The 18,800-nt window shown below is 38.9% G+C and overlaps 1 protein-coding gene across 1 annotated transcript in view; it reads left to right on the top strand.

Annotated features, from left to right (window-relative positions):
- The window catches only part of RAPGEF5 (Rap guanine nucleotide exchange factor 5), a 237,584-nt gene that overhangs the window by 27,570 nt on the left and 191,214 nt on the right, over window positions 1-18,800 (top strand). The window contains exons 2-3 of the mRNA XM_031013080.2: window positions 11,564-11,614; window positions 14,096-14,202. Of these exons, the coding sequence (XP_030868940.1) occupies window positions 11,564-11,614; window positions 14,096-14,202 (158 nt within the window). The remainder of the gene's footprint in view (window positions 1-11,563; window positions 11,615-14,095; window positions 14,203-18,800) is intronic.

Raw genomic sequence — 18,800 nt, 5'->3', positions numbered from 1 at the left:
TATTTTTATTTTTCTCTTTTCATCAAAATATTTCCGTGTGTTAAGGCTCTTTAAAACATCTGAAATGGCTGCATAATGTTTCATCATGTGTCTGGACTAGACTGCGGGAAGGGAGGAGGAACCGGAGTGAGGGGAATCCTTTTAAGTAGTAAACATACCCTAGCAACAGGTGCCTTCCTCTGTAATTCATATATATTTTGTTGACTTATTCCCTAGTTAGCTACTTTTGGAGTGGAGGACACTTTATTAACTTTAGATATTCATCTAGAAACAGATTATCAATCAGTGTAAACATGCTTTTAAAAGGGGCCTCTTTGAAAAAAATTAGGGTTGTGATTTACTCTAGCTTAGCTGAATAAAAGAAGAAATTAAGTTTGCTACCTAATTTCATGCAGATTGAAAGCAGAAAGAGTGCAGTTGTTGGTGTTTAAAATGAAGTTTGATTAAAATTAAAAATTGAGAGCGTTCTAAAAATAGAACCTCTTATGAAGTACCTCTTACAGTAACTATGCTTAAACAGGAGAGGTAAACACAAATAACTTTAAGTTGCTCTTGGAGCTTACAGAGCCGAATACATGTAAATTGGAACCTGAATATGGCTTTCCCCCTATATAGTGAAAAAAGTTAGAGAGGAGGCAAAAATACATCCAGTAAGTTTGAGGCAATCAGGTTGCTTCAGTCTGAAGATCAGGTGACTCTTTTGTTGGCCTCTTTGCCCTGTTGTTCATCTTAGCTGCACAGCATCCTGCTTTTGGGGCCAGGGCTTGTGTCTGCTTGACCTCCTCCGCCAAGAAAGTAAGAGGCAACATCACATCTGATAAGTCATTGGTAGGAGGCCAGTAGAGAAGACTGTGGGAGCAGTGTTTTGGAATTGTCAAGTGGTGGTATTACACATTGGGATAGCTTTTTAATTTGCTGTTTTCTGTTAACACCAGTAAATGTGCTTTGAGTGGGTAACAGATGTTTAGATAAATGTATGTATGTATGTAGGTATAGTATACGTTTAGTGTCAATTACAGGATTTCCACTTGTCACTGTCCAGGTAAAATGTTTGTATATACAAAAATTGACTGTACTTAGGGTTCTAAAGAGTGGTGATGGCAGGTTGTTACACTGGCAGAAGCCCTTAGAAATTCTGTACCCATTTGGGAAAGGACTCTGGTCCCAAGAAGCTAATAACAGTTGAATAGTTCCAGTTTAGCTCTTCCAGACTCCCAGGTGTGGGAAATGGGACCTAACCCTCATGGCTCAAGCCGGTGAATGAAATAGCCCATGTCCAAAAGATGCTTGATGGGAAATGCCTGGGAATTTTCCAGGAGGAGGATTTTCTTTCTCACACATCCTGTTTTCCCTTCTGACCAGGAGGAACCTTGGGTAAGAGGATTCTCTCTTGGTATGTAGAGAATTCTATTAGGGTCCCACTGGTCTTGCTTTGTGACAGGCACTCTGCCACGTCCTAGGGATGTGGGTGAAAAATATATAATCCTGTCCCTTGAAAAGCTTACAGTCTAGTAGGGGAGACCCACATTCATGTACATAGTAATACTAAAATTTCCAAATTTCTTGAGTGCTCAACGATAACAATAGGTAACATTCACCAAGCACTTGTTACATAGCAGGTGCTGTTCTAAGCTCTTTATATAATTTTACATTAGTGGTTGATCCTTTGGGAACTTGTTAGAATTGGAGACTCTGAGGCTTCACCCCAGACCTACTGAACCAAAATCCATGGGTTGGAGCCCAGCAATCTTTTAAGTAAGCTCTCCAGGTGTCTCTGATGTCTGATGCATGCTGAAGTTTGGGAATCACAATTTTAAGTCATTTAGTTTTTACAACAACCTTAAAAGTAGATTTTATTTCACTCATTTAAAGAGGTAGAAACAGAGGGACAAAGAAGTTAAATAACTTGTCCAAGGACACAACTTTTAAGTGGTGCTGATGAGCTTTGAATCCAAGCAAGGTGAACCCAGAGCTCCGCTCTTACCAGTGACCCAAGGCTGCCTCCCGGGAGGAGAGGATGCAGTGCACAGAGGAAGGAACTGGAAACTCTGGAAGGTGAAGAGCGTTAAGGAAGGTATTAAAAGGGCTAGATTTTTTTCCTTTATAAACATTTAATGATAATTAGCTACACAAAATGCATCATGTTGGACACTGTGGACATTTATAAGTATGAGCAAAATATAGATCCTATCTTTGAGATTCATGTAATGAATCAGGGGAAATTCAAATGTAAATAAGAATCTGGAATCCAAAATGCTTTAGAAACACATAAATTCTAACAGGAGATTTGAGCATATGAATGTATTTTTACAATCTATATGAAAATTTAAACATGAGTAGAAAGGCATTCTAGGCGGAGAATTATGTGCAAGATTCAGATATTTGAAACAACACTTTATACTTATGGATTTACTAGTACTTTTGTATATTTGGCCTTTAGCATCAGTTTTCTGGAGTCAAGCATTGTCTAGATTATTTATAGATTGAAAATTCCCGATTTAAAAGGAGTTAGTGAAACTTATTGCTCCTTTTTCATTTGCTTTTTTTAACCACTTTATTAAGGTATGATTGACATACAAAAAGCTGTACATATGTAATGTATACAACTTGAGTTTGGAAATAAACTTTGCCACGAACCTATCCATTACCTGAAAAAGTTTCCTCTCATCCTCTTTAATATTTTTTTTGTGGTAAGAACACTTAACATAAGATCTACTCTCTCAGCAGACTTTTTAAGTGTGCAATACAGTGTTGTTAACCATAGGTGCTTTGCTTTATACTATATCTGGGATTTCCTCATCTTGTATAATTAGAACTTTGTACCCTTTACTGGTACTTCTACTTTTTGTTTTAATCTTAGGTCAAAACAACTTCTAGCTACCATTTCTTGCTTTTATGTAACCTGAGTAGAGGTGGAATTGTGCCTTAAATAGTTTGGGAGGAAATAGTCTTAAATTGCAATGGGAGATAATTTTGATTCAAAATTAGGAGTTATTACTAATAACTGGTTAAGCACTAGAATATATTGCCTGGGAGATTATACAGCTCTTCCTGTTCTTTAAAGTTTGATAATCGAGACCAGGATTGGCCAACCTTTTCTGTAAAGGTCCAGATAGTGAATACTTTTGGCTTTGCTGGCCACTATGTAACTCTGCTGTTGTAGCAGTAAAGCAGCCAGAGTTGATATGTAAACACACAGTGTTCCAATAAAACTTTATTTATGAAACAGGTGGCAACCGGGTTTGGTCTGTGGACTCCTAATCTCCATCCCTACTGTCTCACATCGTTTAGAGGAAGGCCTGGTGACCCCCGGAGGTCCATTCTGCTGCTACATTTCTGAAGCTCTTCATATATCCTAGTTGAGTAATTGAAAAATAAAAAGTGGAACAAGTATCCTGAATTCTTCCTTTCATCAGAATACCCTACACTATCACCTTTACTGTTCTGCAGCTTTCAAAAATCTATGTACAAATTGAAAAGACACATTTAAGACAGTAGTTTATATCCAGATGCCAAAGAAGGGAAGAAAGGTGGCTACTCCAAGGTTTATTTCTTTCACTCATTTCTGACTTGTGAGTAATGTGGGAATTGAAAAGAGAACATTTTTCCTGTTGATGACCCCACACAAACAATTTCCATGTTTTTCACTACAAAGGAATAATTGGTATTCAAGTGGATCATTAAGTTTTCAAACAAGCTCATAAGTCATTCAGTATATAAAATTTAGCCAGGTGCGGTGACTCATATAATCCCAGTACTTTGGAAGCCTGTGGTGCAAGGATTGCTTGATCTCAGGAGTTTGAGACTAGCCTGGGCAACATAGTGAGACCTCGTCTCTGCTAAAAATAAAAAATTAGCCAGGCATGGTGGTGTGCACCTGTAGTCCCAGCTACTTGTGGTCTGAGGTGGAAGGATCTCTTGAGTCTGGGAAATAAAGGCTGCAGTGAGCCATGATTGTGCCAATGCACTCCAGCCTGGGAGACAGAGCAAGACCCTGTCTTTAAAAAATTACATATATATAATTTATAGAGTCATATCTACTCCCTCTGTGTATACTCAGCTAGCTCTGTATGCACACTCTGCACTCTCTATGCATGACCACTTAAGGCAGGGATGGAAATGAGGGAAAAGGATAGGTGGTGATTGGAGTGGGGCAGTGGTGGCGATGGGTTTCATAGCTTTTGAGGTGGTAATATCATGCTTTACCACTTGGCAGGTTATCAGACAGTGTGATGTTGGAAATAAATCACTATTGGCTAGTCAGCGGTTAGCTCCTTCTCCACACTGATGGTCCTAGATCTACAGAAGGCATGACTCCCTCTGGTGGGTTAGGTTGGTTGAAAAGAGATGGCATATACCTGCAAATGGGGCCAGGAGGCACTATATTTCAGTGGCAAATATGGAAAGTGCTAGAATGTTTGGGGGAAGAGATTAATCATGGGAGGCTCAGAGCTTGGTTGGACTTCATGCAGCATTTGTGTGGATTGACTGTAGGGCAGAATGTAGAAATACAGGAAAGTGCACAGAGCAGAGATCATGGCAAGGGCTCAGGCATGGAGGGGGAATGCATGTGGTTTGTCTCATAAAAAGGAGACAACCTGCCTGGCTGAAGCAGAGTGTCTGTAGAGAAGTGCAGCAGGAACTTTGTAGAAAGGTAAGGAAGGTGTGGACCACTAGGTTAAAGACTTGGAACACTGTGAGCACTCAGGGAGAGTCAACTTACAAATATATATTTGTTGTGTTAAAAATAAGGTGACATGTAGGGAGGTGTTTTCGGGAGATTAATTCGTGCGAAGATGCCAGAGACCTGAGTGGGCAGGGAAGCCATGAGAGTCATTCTGTTGTGCAGCCCCAGGAAGTTATGGAGGGGCGGTGCAGCTTTCAGAAAAGAAATAAATGTTGTATTTTGAGATAATATTTGAATAATTTTTGAGACCACATGTGTGGGGAGGAAGAAGGTCATTATTCTTTTTTTAAAGAACCTTTTTATTTTGAAGTAATTTTAGACTTAAAAGTTGCAAAACTAGTACAAAGGGAGTTCACTTATAAGCATCACTCAGCTTCTCCAAATGTTAACATTTCTACATAACCACAGCACAATTGTCAAAACCAGCACTTATCCACACGATTAACTAAAATATAGACCTCATTCACATTTGCCATGTGTCCTGCTAAGTTCCTTATTCTAGCCCAGGATCACATAATGCCTTTAATTGTCTGGCTCCTTTGGTCTCCTCTCATCTGGGATAGCTCCTTAGTTTTTATTGGTCCCTGTTAACCTTGAAATTTTAGCAAAGTACAGGCCAGTTACTTTGAAGAATGCCCCTCAATTTGAGTTTGTCTGATATTTCATCATTATATTCAGGTATGCATTTTGACAAAAATAGCATAAAAGTGCCTTTCTCTGTTCATCATATCAGGAGGCAGATGTCAACATGTCTCATGATAGGCGATAATTTTTATCATTTGTTTAAAGTGGTGTGAGCTAAACTCCACTGTAAAGTTGTTATTTTTTCCTGTGTACTTACTAAGTATTTCGGCGGGAGATACTTTGATACTTATGCAAATATCCTATGTCTCATCATAGGTTTGTCCACTGATGTTAGCATCTGTTGATGATTTTTGCCTGCAACATTTATTATTATGGTGTTTGCCTAAGGCGGTTTTCTGTTTTCTTCTTTTTACTGCATTTAGTAATTAAAATAATCCCATGAGGAAGGGCTGTCCTTTCTTCCTGATCCTCATTTATTTATTTATTCAATTGCTTGTATCAGTATGGACTCATGGTTATTCATTTTATGAATTATAATTCAATAATTCATTTATTTGCTGCTCAAATCATCCCAGATTTGGCCAGTGGGAGCTTCTTCACGTTGGTTGCTGTAGGAAGGGTCCATCTTGGAGTCCAGGTATGACTGGATGAGTTCTTGTTAATAAAACTAGGAAATTCAGTGACAAGTGGAGATAAGTAAGCTCGCTAATTAAACCATTTTTCCTAAATCTTTAGTTACTTAATTCTCAAATTTTAAAGGTTTCTCTGTGATTGCATTAACCAGGGAGGCCCATCTTGGTAGGCGAAACTATTCTCTTGTTTGTAAACACAGCCCAAAAGAAATATTCCTAAGAACTAAATAAAATCAAATTGATGAAGCTTTGGGGTTTGTTTCTGTTGTATCTGTTGTGTATATTTTCCCAGAAGCTGTTGGTTCTTGCTGATTTATCTCCCTTGCAGTGAAAGGTTTGTGAAATGTTTATAAGTACTCCTTGAACCCACTTTCATTTTCTACTTAGCTTTCAAGTAGGGAAACATGTTTCTACTAGAATAGCGCCCTTTAACAACGGGAAGTCAAAATTAAGTATAATGCCATGGATGCCATTAAAAGGGTAGACTTTTTCCGAAGGTTTGTGGGTACTGTGCTACTGTGCAGACATGAAGATACTTCACCTTAGGGCTATGTCTAGGTATGGAAAACACATACCACATGAGCAGGTGCAGGACAGGATTTGCTGAAACAGTGGCTTTTTGTTCTACACAAGCCACTTGGAGGTTCAGCCACGGATCCCCGTGCTATTGGTAAATGATAGTACCTCTTCTTCATTCAGCAAGGCATGTGCAGGAGGCGATGTCTGAGCAGTGCTCCAAGCCCCATAGCTGAAGTGGATGAGGAGAGGTTCAATTTGCCATTCTCAATCACTTGTTTTTACAGTTCTCCTGAAACCTGGCTGCACCTTAGAACCACCTGGGAAATTTGAGGAAAGACTGCCCAGGTCTCCTCGTAGAGATTCTAATTCAGTATGTTTGGGGTGGGTCCTTAGTACCTGTTTTATTTGTTTTTCTTCAGCTTCCCAGATGGTTCTAGTTACATCGAGGGTTGAGAACTGCTGGGTCTAGCAGATACTATTTGTGACTTCTTACTGCAGTTAGATGCACTTATTTGTCACATTACTCTTAAATGATCACATTCTATATTAAGAGACATGTATGGTACAGTAACTGCAGCTAGGTTGCAAACTTGGGCAGATTTCTTAACCTTTTTAAGTCTAGTTTTGTCATCTACAAAATAGGATTAATTATAATACCTACCTCATAGTTTTTCAAGTATTAAGTAATGTGATGCATGCAAAATATTTAATATAGGCTGGGTGCGGTAGCTCACGCCTGTAATTCCAGCACTCTGGGAGGCTGAGGCGGGCGGATTGCTTGAGCCCAGGAGTTTGAGACCAGCTTGGGCAATAGGGCGAAATCCTGTCTCTCCAAAATAAAAGAAATACAAAAGTCAGCTGGACATGGTGGTGATGTGTGTCTGTAGTCCCAGCTACTCAGGAGGCTGAGGTGGGAGGATCAATTGAGCCTGGGAGGTCAAGGCTGCAGTGAGCTGGGCTTGTGCTACTGCACTCCAGCCTGGACGACACGGTGAGAACCTGTCTCAAAAAAAAAAAAAAAGAAAAAGAAAAAGAAAAAACCCCAAAAACTTGGTGTAGTCTCTGGCACACAGCAGAAACTCAGTTACTATTAATAATGTGCAGCATGTTATCATAGAGTAATGTGATCCACCGCACCTGACCCATTATCCCCAACTTTGACGACTGGATAATTCTCAAGGCCGTAATCTGGCTGGGATTCGGTCCTTGTAATCTTGACCAAGCTTTGGTTGAGATGTAAGTTTATTTGGGGGCTGAAGAAGGGCCCACAGGTTCTTCTTGTGTTAAAAATCCACTGGGCAGCTTAATAGATCATTGCGTTTATTATTTTATTGTATAATCGCTTTACATATGTGCTTGCTAGTTATGCGGCTTTTTATCTTCCTGGGTTTGTAAGAAATTCAGGTGTATTTATTCCATTGTTTCATCTTCATATTCTGCCTGGTCACCCAGAATAGGAAAAGGGACAGTGGCTGAAGTTGGCAGAAAGTTGTGTCATGAACTTAATTCTTGCATTATCAATAAATTTGGTAGTTCTTGTTGGTTGATGTTAGTAAAAGGGCAGGTAGTGCTTCTGTAGTGACTGAAGTGATTCAGTCTTTTTATTTCTCTCACCCCTTAGTAGCCTAAGTACTTTAACTGAGTCTAAGGATAGTATTAAGGCATCTCCTTTAAAAACTGATGGAAACTGTGCCTATCTCTTTTAAGGACTAATGAGAAATATGCCTTAAGTCTATTACACTGTTTAGCAAGATATTTTTAGCAACTCTGGAATGAGTTCCATGCCTGCTTCAGACTCAGTTTCATGAACTATTACACTTTAATTTTAATATATACCTGACTTAAAAAATGTAATATATGGTTGCTAACCAATTATTTCTGGAGTTACGCCATTTTTTTTTTCTGGAAGTCCATTTATGAATGTTAAAGGATTGCAATTTCCTAGTTTACATTTAAAATATGTGGTTTGCCTGTAATTAGTTAGGGAAACATTTTCCATGGTTCATTAAAATGGAAAGGAGAAATACATTTGACTTAAAAATCTATTTTCATTTATGTTATTAGTATTTTCATCTCTCTGGGATATATATGTCTTTCATGAAAGAATCATTGCATCCAACTTAAGTAATTCTAGGAAATTTAAAATACATAGGATAAAGGAATCATCACTTTGGGCATTATATTTATGAGAGATTACGGTGGGAGCCATTTAAGAGAGGATACCCTGCATCGAGTGACCGGCCATCTAAGATTGCAGAGAAAACTGATAAGGAGATTAGGATCAAGAAAAAGAATTCATGGGCTTAATAGGTTCTTTAGATCCTATGCCTTCTGGCAAATGGGTTTTCTAAATTAAGGATGGTATCTTGTCCATGTGTGTGTTTCTGGAAGTTCCCACAGTGCTGGGTGCTCAGCTGAGTAAGTGCTTCAAAAATGAAATGAATGGAAGTAAGTTGCCACAGGAGTGATGAGATGAAGCCCTGGGATGCTGAGAGGAAAAACAAAACCAAGGGATTCCAAGATGGGATGAAAACAGCTGAGTGATTGTATATCAGGGAAAGAATGTTAAAATGGAAAGAGGGGGGTGCATTTTCAAGGGTGCTTTTGCGGTACTCTTGCTGATAAATGCTGGGAGGGCAGTTCTTGAATGATTTACAGCAGCAGTAAGATGGCCCATGGTGTTTCTCTGATAAAATTAAGTAACAGTCCTTTCCCAGTACGGGCTAAAAATGAGGTAATGGATGGAATATTCCTCATGTTCTTTTTCCCTGAAGACTTTGGCCTTTGCTATTTTGGGTCAGTACTGAAAACTAACATAAAGTGGTCTCTGCGGAAGTACAGTTATGATCATCGTTTTAAGTTTAGGGAGTCAGTGCTTGACTGAGTTCCACAAAGCTCTCTGGCTCCCCATGCTCAGCTAACAAGTTTGAGAACAGCTGTCCTAGAGTGTTAATGAAACAAAGCTCTCCTGGGACCAGTGAAGAGAGGGTTTCAAGGGAGTTCCTGACAGCCAACCTAGGGATTGTGTCCTGTAAAAGACAGTTATTATGTTGAGCTTGTTGAGTTCCTGGGGCCAGTAGCTTATCTAACGCTGCTATCTATTCAGTATAGAAGAACCCCATTGCTCTATTTACTCACCTTACCTACCTTTTGAAGCAAGCCATCCATGGGGGAGGTTTCTGTTAAGTGGAATTGTGTGAGTGTAACACGAGTGTGTAGACAGCCAGATTCCGGTTGGCAATGGCCAGGAAGGCAAGTGGCTTGTTTTCTTTTGTGAAAATGCCCCTGCCCACGTTTTTTTTTTTTTAGAGCTTGTTTCTGCTTAAAAGCTTTTTCTTTAACTAGATTATATAAACTATTTTGCTTCTCTTAGCTGATTCAGGCAATTAGATGAGTAATAAAGACTGTCATTTCTGGTCTGCCATAGTGATTTTAAAAGTCTACCTGTTTGGAGAAAAAAATAAATTATGATGATTCATCTTCATATAATCTGGTGCATTTAAAACTTTTAAATTGTTCAGTATATCAATAAGGGACTATATTACATAGGCTCATGGTACATGAGGCCTAGGCGGGGCTGATTGGTAGTACATTTGGACAAGACCAGAAGGCTGGGAATTAAAAATGGGCTCTCTACCTTATAAAATTTATTTTCTTTGAATCAAGCTACACATCTTTAACAGGGTATCAATTGGCATTTCTGGATAAAGAGTTGATACATTTTATTTTAGTTTAATTAGGAGTAATGTGAGGGCCATGTGGCCTGGGGAAGGGGCAGAATGGGAATTCTCTTTTTAGACTAAAGTTTAGTAGAAGGTTCAGGTGCTGGAAAGTGATGACTGGTAGGGTATGTTTTGTACATTTAGCAAATTATTCTAAGACATGGAGGCGGCAGGCTGAAAACTATAGGATCTCAAAAGATAGCAAGACTTAGAATAGAGATGGAAAGAGCCTTTAAACATAGGTTGGAAGTTCAATAAATGTTAGTTTCTCTGTTCTTTTTTTAATACTGCAATAGGAAATGATAATAGTTCTGTATTGTGCTTAAGCGTATGTAGGTGATGGTGCTGTTTCCTGGATCATTAGGCAGGAAAAATTAGCTCCTACAATTCAAATCATTCAGCAAATACTTATTAAGTTCATACAGTTATATAAATATCTAAATAAATGAATAGAAAAAATAAGCATTTTTTCTATTGTGCATTTCTTTATGCACAATTGTGTGCTAGATGCCATGAAAGCAAAGCAGTATAAGCTGCCAGCCCTCCCTCAAGGAGCTTATGGATTCCTTGGGGCAAATGCACACACAGAAAAACAGTCAACAATGCTGAGCACCCAGGCGCTGCACCTGAATAGTAGCAAAAACAGAGCTCTAAAGAGGAGCATACCCCAGCAGGAGGAACTTCATGCAGGAGCCGACTCCACAAAACTGGATTTCGAGTCTGGTGGGATTCTGGGAAGCATTGAGGAAGATGGAAGGCTTTTAACATGAAGACTGACGTGACTAAAGGCAGGGTTATGAGTGGCAAGTTCTTCTGACAAGTAGGTCTTGCTAAACTGAAGAAGCTTTGCTGGGAGTTGGAAAGAGAATACTGGAAATCTGTTGGAGGCAGACTGTGGTGAGCTGAGGGGGCATGGATTAACTCGGATAAGCAATAAGGGGTCCTCTATAAGTCAAAGGGGTGATTTAGGGAGATTTGCTTAGTTGTGGTTTGAAGGATGGCCTAAAGGGGATGTGACTAGAAAGCAGGAAAATCCACTGGGAAGCTGAAGCAGGTAGTTGAGTGTATAGTGATGAAGGCCTGAGTTAGGGTGAGGAAAAGGAAAGGAGAAATGGAATCCAAAACACATCAAGAATAAAGTGACTGGTCCAAGAAAATCCCAGTGTTTCTATTGTACTTCTCTTGGGAGCCATTGAAGTGGACTATCCTGTCCTGTTGTTACAAATGTTGACCAGATATTTACATTGAGTGAAAATAAGGATGCTAAGCCCTTAGGGACCATGATTTGAGATTTAAGCTCATTTTTTTTTTTTTTTTTGCATAGCAGGGGCCTGCCCTGGCCACTGTTGCTTATGTTTTCCTTTTTGGTACAAAAGTTTATTTGGTTCTAACTATTTTTTTTTCTTTGTTTAAAATAGACTCTATCAAGAAGAATATCTAATCCGTACCTTGAACATACGCCTTCCCAGGTATGATTCCTTTCTCTTTTACTGCCTTTTCTGAAATAGTGATTGACAAATTCTGATGTACAATTATCAAGTTACAGTTGTTCCCTTTGCTCCTGACCACATAGAGTTTTGCAGGGATGCTGCAGTGATCACATTATCTTCACCACCTGGGATGACACAGCAAAAGTATTTGAGATGTTCTGATCATTGTCATGATTCAAGATGTTCACGAACTAGGGAAAAAAATTATTTTCCCATCTTCCAGGTTCTTTACATGAATGAATTAATGTGGCAGAGCATGTATATAATATAAATATGATATAAATATAATATAGCTATTGTTAAAAACACTGTATTTTACAAATAGCATATATTTTACACTGAGTTTTCTGTAAAAGGAGATTTACTTCCTTGTTATTTATCATTGTATTGCAGTAAAGAATCAGTCAATAAAGAGTTGCATTTTTTGGCTGGGCATGGTGGCTCATGCCTGTAATCCCTGCACTTTGGGAGGCTGAGGTGGGCAGATCACGAGGTCAGGAGATTGAGACCATCCTGGCCAACACGGTGAAACCCCATCTCTACTAAAAATACAAAAAATTAGCTGGGCGTGGTGGTGGGCACCTGTAGTCCCAGCTACTTGGGAAGCTGAGGCAGGAGAATGGCGTGAACCCAGGAGGCAGAGCTTGCAGTGAGCTGAGATCGCACCACTGCACTCCAGCCTGGGCAACAGAGCAAGACTCCATCTCAAAAAAAAAAAAAAAAGAAAAAAAAGTTGCATTTTTTAGGCTAACAGGAGACTGTGAGCTTTGTGAGGGCTGGGACCTTCTCTACCTTCTCCACCGCTGTATCCCCACCATCAGGAATAGATCTGACACTTGACAGTTGCTCATTATGTACTTTTTGAATGACTGAGTGAATGAACATTGTATGCTTTCAGGACTAGTCAAGTGTCAGCTTACTCACACCGCTTCTTCGGTAATACTTTCTGTCATCTGGCTTGTTGAAGCTTTGTTTTTGTTTTTTTTTTTAAATAGTTTTAACATGTTAAAAAATAATTTGCTTCCCTTCCTACTTCCTTATCAGCTTGTATTTAGGAGATGATATCAGGAAAATTAAAGAAGTATAAAGATGGGGTTGATGTTCCTGGTCAAATCATAATCATTATATTATCAGTTTGTTTGCCTTGAGAGAAGATGTCAAATATTTCGGCCAGGTGCAGTTGCTCACACGTGTAATTCCAGCTCTTTGGAAGGCTGAGGTGGGCAGATTGTGTGAGCCCAGGAGTTCAAGACCAGCCTGAGCAGCACAGGGAGACCTGTGTCTACAAAAAAAAAAAAAAAAAAAACAAATATTAGCTGGGCTTGATGGTGTGTGCTTGTAGTTCCAGCTACTTAGGAGGCTGAGGTGGGAGGGTCGATTGAGCTTGGGAAGCCTAGGCTACAGTGAGCCATTATCTTTCCACTGAACTCCAGCTTGGGTGACACAGCAAGAACCTGCCTCAAACAAACAAACAAACAAACAAATATATATATGTCTGTGTATATATACACATGTGTATATGTATATATGATATATGTGTGTGTGTATATATATGTAGTAGATACACACTTAATCTATCTATCTATGTATATATATAGTAGATATATAAAAAGTTTACCAAGAAAAAAGTAAAACTATGTAGGCATGTACCCCCAGTAATATATTAATTTTCATAAACCTTATGAAGACAGCTTATTTTCATTTAGCCCCCTTTGCTTGTGAAACAGCATTGTGCTTTGGAGGAAGGTGCTGGTTATAGAGAAGGAGGTAGTATTATAAAGTAGGACCTAGCCCCCTCTAGATCTAAGAACTACCCTTCTTCATCCTCCAAGAACCAGAGACTCATATGGGGGAATTAGAATATTTAAAAAAATAAGTTAAATGAAATTTTTATCTGATAGTTGGAATTATGAAGTAGATGAAACCGGATGCTTGGAATTGATTGTGAACTCTGCAGTTGAATGAAGCTTAAGAGTAAAGCAGCCTGCTGTCAGATTGTGTCATGGTTCGAGATGTTCACTAGATAGGGAAGAAAATTGTTTTTCCATCTTCCAAGACCTGTGTATGTTTGCATTATCAATATGCAGACTTAATGCATAATATGAAGCCTTCAATTTGCAGTATTGATATAAATATTATATTTAAAAAATAGTGGATGTTCTACACTGAAAACTTTGTGTAAAAGAAAATTATTTATAACTGTAGTTAAATAAAGCAGGTTAGCATTTGGAGAATAGTTATAGCTTAGTAGCATAAGTGGACGAGTAGCTAAAATAAAGTAAGATAGTTGTAGGTTTATAGCTGTATTGGCTAAAATATGTCTCAACCTTATGGACTTGGTTATGATTTTATATATAAATATATGAATATATATAAATATATATATATAGTATGCTATTGGTAGTTCACAAATTGTCACATTATTGTTCTATATTTACAGTGACTGTCTTTTCCATTTAGATTTATGGAGAGAATTCTTCTTGTGCAGGAAGAGCATTGAGGAATATTATTATCGTTCAAGCAGCTGACCTGATAAAGGACAGAGTGAACCTCAAGGGGTTTTACAGGTAACACAGTTTTCTAACACCTTGTCAGAAATTCTCTTTGAGGAAAAAAAACCACCCTGTGTTGAAATTGTAACCTTGATCAAAGAGAGGTGGACAATATCAGTAGTAGGAGGGTTTGTTTGTTCTATTGGGGAAACTGGTGGTGACTTTTCATTAAACTTAGTCATGCATTTGTTTACAGTTTGACTCCTGTTCTGAAGTTAGGGTATGGAATTTCCAGCCCCAACTGTGGATGGGCTCCTGAGAGAGTCTCTGCTCTGCTTCCTCTGAGATGTGATATTTTGCAGCGGGTGAGGGGGTGGTGCTACATTAGGGTCTTTAATAAATATAGATCCCCTCTTTAGGGACCTTATTGAGGCCCTGAAAGGATGCCTTGGGCAGAGACATGCTCTAAGTCTCCAGGTGAGAGTGGGCCTCCTCCTTGAGTGCATAAGGAGCAGGGAGAGACAGGTTGGCATAGGGATGGCAGGTGTCTACCTTCACAGAGATATGAGAGTAAACAGGTAGGTAAATGATCAGTTTTAAAGTACAGCTGGACCAAGGGCATGGTCACTTAGAAAACTTGATGTGCATGTTTTCATTTTATGGAACAATTTAAAGAAAAAAACAAAAGTAAATTATTAGCTTTTTGTTTTGCCAGATAAAGATATTAAGCCACACCAAATGATACCAAAACTATGAAAGAAAACAAAAAGAAAAACCACTACCATTTGTTATCACTATTCTATTTCAAAGAAATGACATGCAATACCCATCAAGAGTAAGAAGAGGACTCAGGATTCATGACACCCAAAAAGTAGGAAGTTCTCAGAATAAAGGATATTCCTTTATGTTAAATAAACTTAGCTTTATGATAAACTCATTATAATATTTCTCTTTTTTCTGTTTGCTGGAGATGGAAAAAATTTTATCATGGCTTGGGTTTTTGGGATAGTAATTCCCAGACTATCAGAGTGAGACCACCGACCCCCTTTGTACTGAGGCATAATTTTTGTATAGTAAAATGTGCAAATCTTAAATGTACACCTTGAACTTTTATTTATTACACACCTGTGTAATCATTATCCATTTAGCCACTATCCAGATATAGTGGATTTTCATACCTCAGAAAGTTCCTTCATGCTTCCCTTCAGTCAGTAACCATTCCCTGCAACCATTTTTTTAACATCACAAAATTGGCAGAATCTATATTCTTCTGAGCCATTAATTGAGCAAATCCAAAGTGTGGTGAGAAACCCCAGTGAATTAACACTTTAATTAAGCACATTTAATCAATCACATTAAGATTTACATAGGTTTTGAAAAATATGCCATAGGCTAGACATGCGTATTCTGTTTACAAACAATGCCTTTGTGTGTATGGACTCATGGAGCTGTTTAAAAAGCTCCAAGATCTGCTGTTTTCCTCCCATTAGGGATTCACAGCCCAAGGTCTGAGAACCGTGAGGTTAGAGCCCAGACAAGTAGACAGGACAGGGAGTAAAAGGGCTGTGGTGGTTGAACTACTTCACATAGAAACTCACTTTAAAAAATAGATGATGGCATCACCTTTAGAAACATCTGACTTCTCCTTTTTAAAAAAACTAAATTTATATGTGTAAGCCTTTGAGTATAGTCGTGAGCAAGCTCACAGTATTCATTTTATTTACATGAGGCCATGTGTAACATCAATCATTATTCTCATTTTTTCCCCCTTTATTGGATCTCCATGGATAGAGATTGAAAAAGGATTGGGAGATGAACATTAATCAGGTTCATGGGAAAAAATCCATCTATCCAAATTAGAACAGATTGAGGGTTTAACGGGAATAGAATGGGGAGAGAGCATGTGTTTTCCTGTGATCTGGCCAGGACCACTATTCTTTTCTAATCTAAGGACTCATTAATATTCTGGGTTTAAACATGAAGTGCTCATGTGATTACCTAGGGATGAATCATTTTCATTTTTCTGGTAGTAAATTGAGGTAAAGTATTCCCCACATACCACGTGAGAACTCACTTTCAAAACTTTGAAATGCTTTCTATTCACTTTATACTGTAGGAAGAATCACACTGGTTTCTGAGACGTCATTTCTTTGCATGAATACGTCACTAAATACCATCACCCGATTTATTTTAAAGATTAGTGTCGCATTACTATGAATTAATTGCTAAAAATCTAACTAGAGACAGGAGGATGCTAAGATGAATCAAATTTTCAACTCTGGAGATTGGGCAAATTCATATTTTGTTAAGCAGTCACGTGGGCTTTGAGCTGATCACCTCCATATCACAATATTCCTACCTAGTATTGAAACTGGAGTCAGATCTGCATGTACTTGGAGCAGTTTCTGGATTGAGTACAAGACTGAAAATACACTGTGGGTAGGAACTGCTGTCTGTGTTTAGATTGTTCTGTTCCAACCATCTCTCTTTTCTTCCTCACTGCTCTCCCCTAAGTCCTGTGGATTTAGGTATTTTAACCAGATTGTAGCAGACATGGGGACAAGGCATTAAATGCAGAGACAACACCACCTCATTTTGTATGCTTTGGTGATATTAATGATAGTGTTTACTTTTACTCCTATGTTTGCCCTGGGGTAGGTGGATCCTTATAAGTGATTTAAAACATAACTTGATAAAGTCAGTGGGGGAAATAGAAAGGGATCATGTGCAACAGAAATGGGAGTTTGCTCTGAGAGTGGGGCTCAGTTTTTAATTAATATTGTTACGACAGTACTGTGTTCTAGCATATTGAGTCAGAGCCCTGCCTCCCCAAAACAGAGTGAGCCCTTCCCAGTGAGAAGGGGGATCTGGGGGATTGGGGCTTTGTGGTCACCAGCATCACCTGAGAGCCTGTTAGGAATGTGGAATCTGGCCAGGCATGGTGGCTCATGCCTGTAATCCCAGCACTTTGGGAGGCCGAGGCTGGTGGATCACCTGAGGCCAGGAGTTCGAGACCAACCTGGCCAACATGATGAAACCCCAGCTCTACTAAAAATATAAGAATTAGCTGGGCATGGTGGCAGATGCCTGTAATCCTAGCTACTGGGGGGGCTGAGGCAGGAGAATCGCTTGAACCCGGGAGGCAGAGTTTGCAGTGAGCCGAGATCGCACTATTGCACTCCAGCCTGGGTGACATGAGTGAAACTCAGTCTCAAAAAAAAAAAAGGAATGCGGAATCTGAGGTCCCACCCAGTCTTACTGCATCAGAATCTATACTTTAAGAAGATCACCCAGGTGACTCCTAAGCAGAGTTTTGAGAAGCCCTGTTCTAAGAAGCTTCTTCCATATCACCTGTGAACAAACAAGCAGCTGTATCCATCTAGCCACCTTTGCAGTTTGACAGTTTAGTTTGTTTAGTAAATGCTTTATTGTGTGCTTTCATAGTCCAGGTGATGTCAGACACTCAGAGCAGGCTAAGGACCTGCATTGTTTTGAGAATATGAATTAAGATGATATGGTATTTAATCCATGAGATAAAAGTGCTTTCAAAGCCCTGAGATGCTGGCTAATTGGCAGAGGTGTTGAGGAATTAATTAGTTAATTAACACTTTGAACCTTTAACATGAAAGATATCCTATAGAATTAGAAGTTAAGTCTTGACTGTTTGGTCTAATTGCCTGTTTTGTTGCCATCTGTTTTCTCATTTTCTCTAAAAAAAGAAATCCATATATTTGACTGTTAATCTTTATGCTGTCTTATGCTAACCTGCAACTGAACATGTCTAGAATTGGCTTAATTGCCTTAGAGTATCTTTCAAATAGTGACACTTTACCAAATATATTCTAGCTTTTGATGAAAAGCTAGGATGTTTGATCAAATATCTCAGCAGAAAAGTTTACTACTTTATTTTTCTTCACCCCAGAAAATGTAGCATCCATGGCAGTTCATATTGTTGGTTATGGTGTGATTCTAGGGTATTTGTAACTATGCCAATCACAAGAGACAGCAAAATAGGCAATATTTTTCTACTTTAGAAATAGAAATACATGTCGGCGTCTCTTGGTCCTTCAGTACTGCATATAAAGATAGTCATTATATGATACATTATTTTAAAAAAACATTTTGGCCAGGTGCTTGGCTCATACCTGTAATCTCCGCAGTTTGGGCAGCTGAGGCAGGATCACTTGAGCTCAGGAGTTCGAGACCAGTCTGGGCAACATGGCAAAACTCAATCTCTACAAAAAACAAAAATTAGCCAGTGGTGAGCACCTGTACTCCCAGCTACTCAGGAGGCTTAGGTGGGAGGATCTCTCAAGTCTAGGAGGCAGAGGTCGCAGTAAGCCGAGATTGTACCACAGCACTCCACCCTGGGTGATAGAGTATGACCCTGTCTCAAAAAAAATTTTTTTTCATGATCTTTTCTCATAAGGGAGAGTGAAATTTGATGAAATTTCTGCAAATGACAAAACACTTCAGAAGTTTTTCTTTTTGTTTTCCCCCGAGGCTCATATGTATCTGAAAAGTAGGCATGATGATACTGCCTGTAATAACCAGGTTATGACATTTTTTTGAATATAGTTGTGTGTTTTAAGACAGATTACAAAAATAATTTTTCATGCATGGTTAGTGGAATCCAACACATCTGGGTTTATGATTATGTGACCTGGGCTGCT

Source organism: Gorilla gorilla, chromosome 6, assembly GCF_029281585.2.
Source record: "Gorilla gorilla gorilla isolate KB3781 chromosome 6, NHGRI_mGorGor1-v2.1_pri, whole genome shotgun sequence".
Taxonomy (NCBI): domain Eukaryota; kingdom Metazoa; phylum Chordata; class Mammalia; order Primates; family Hominidae; genus Gorilla; species Gorilla gorilla.
Note: the sequence above shows the minus strand (reverse complement) of the source record. Positions and strands in the feature narration are given on the sequence as shown.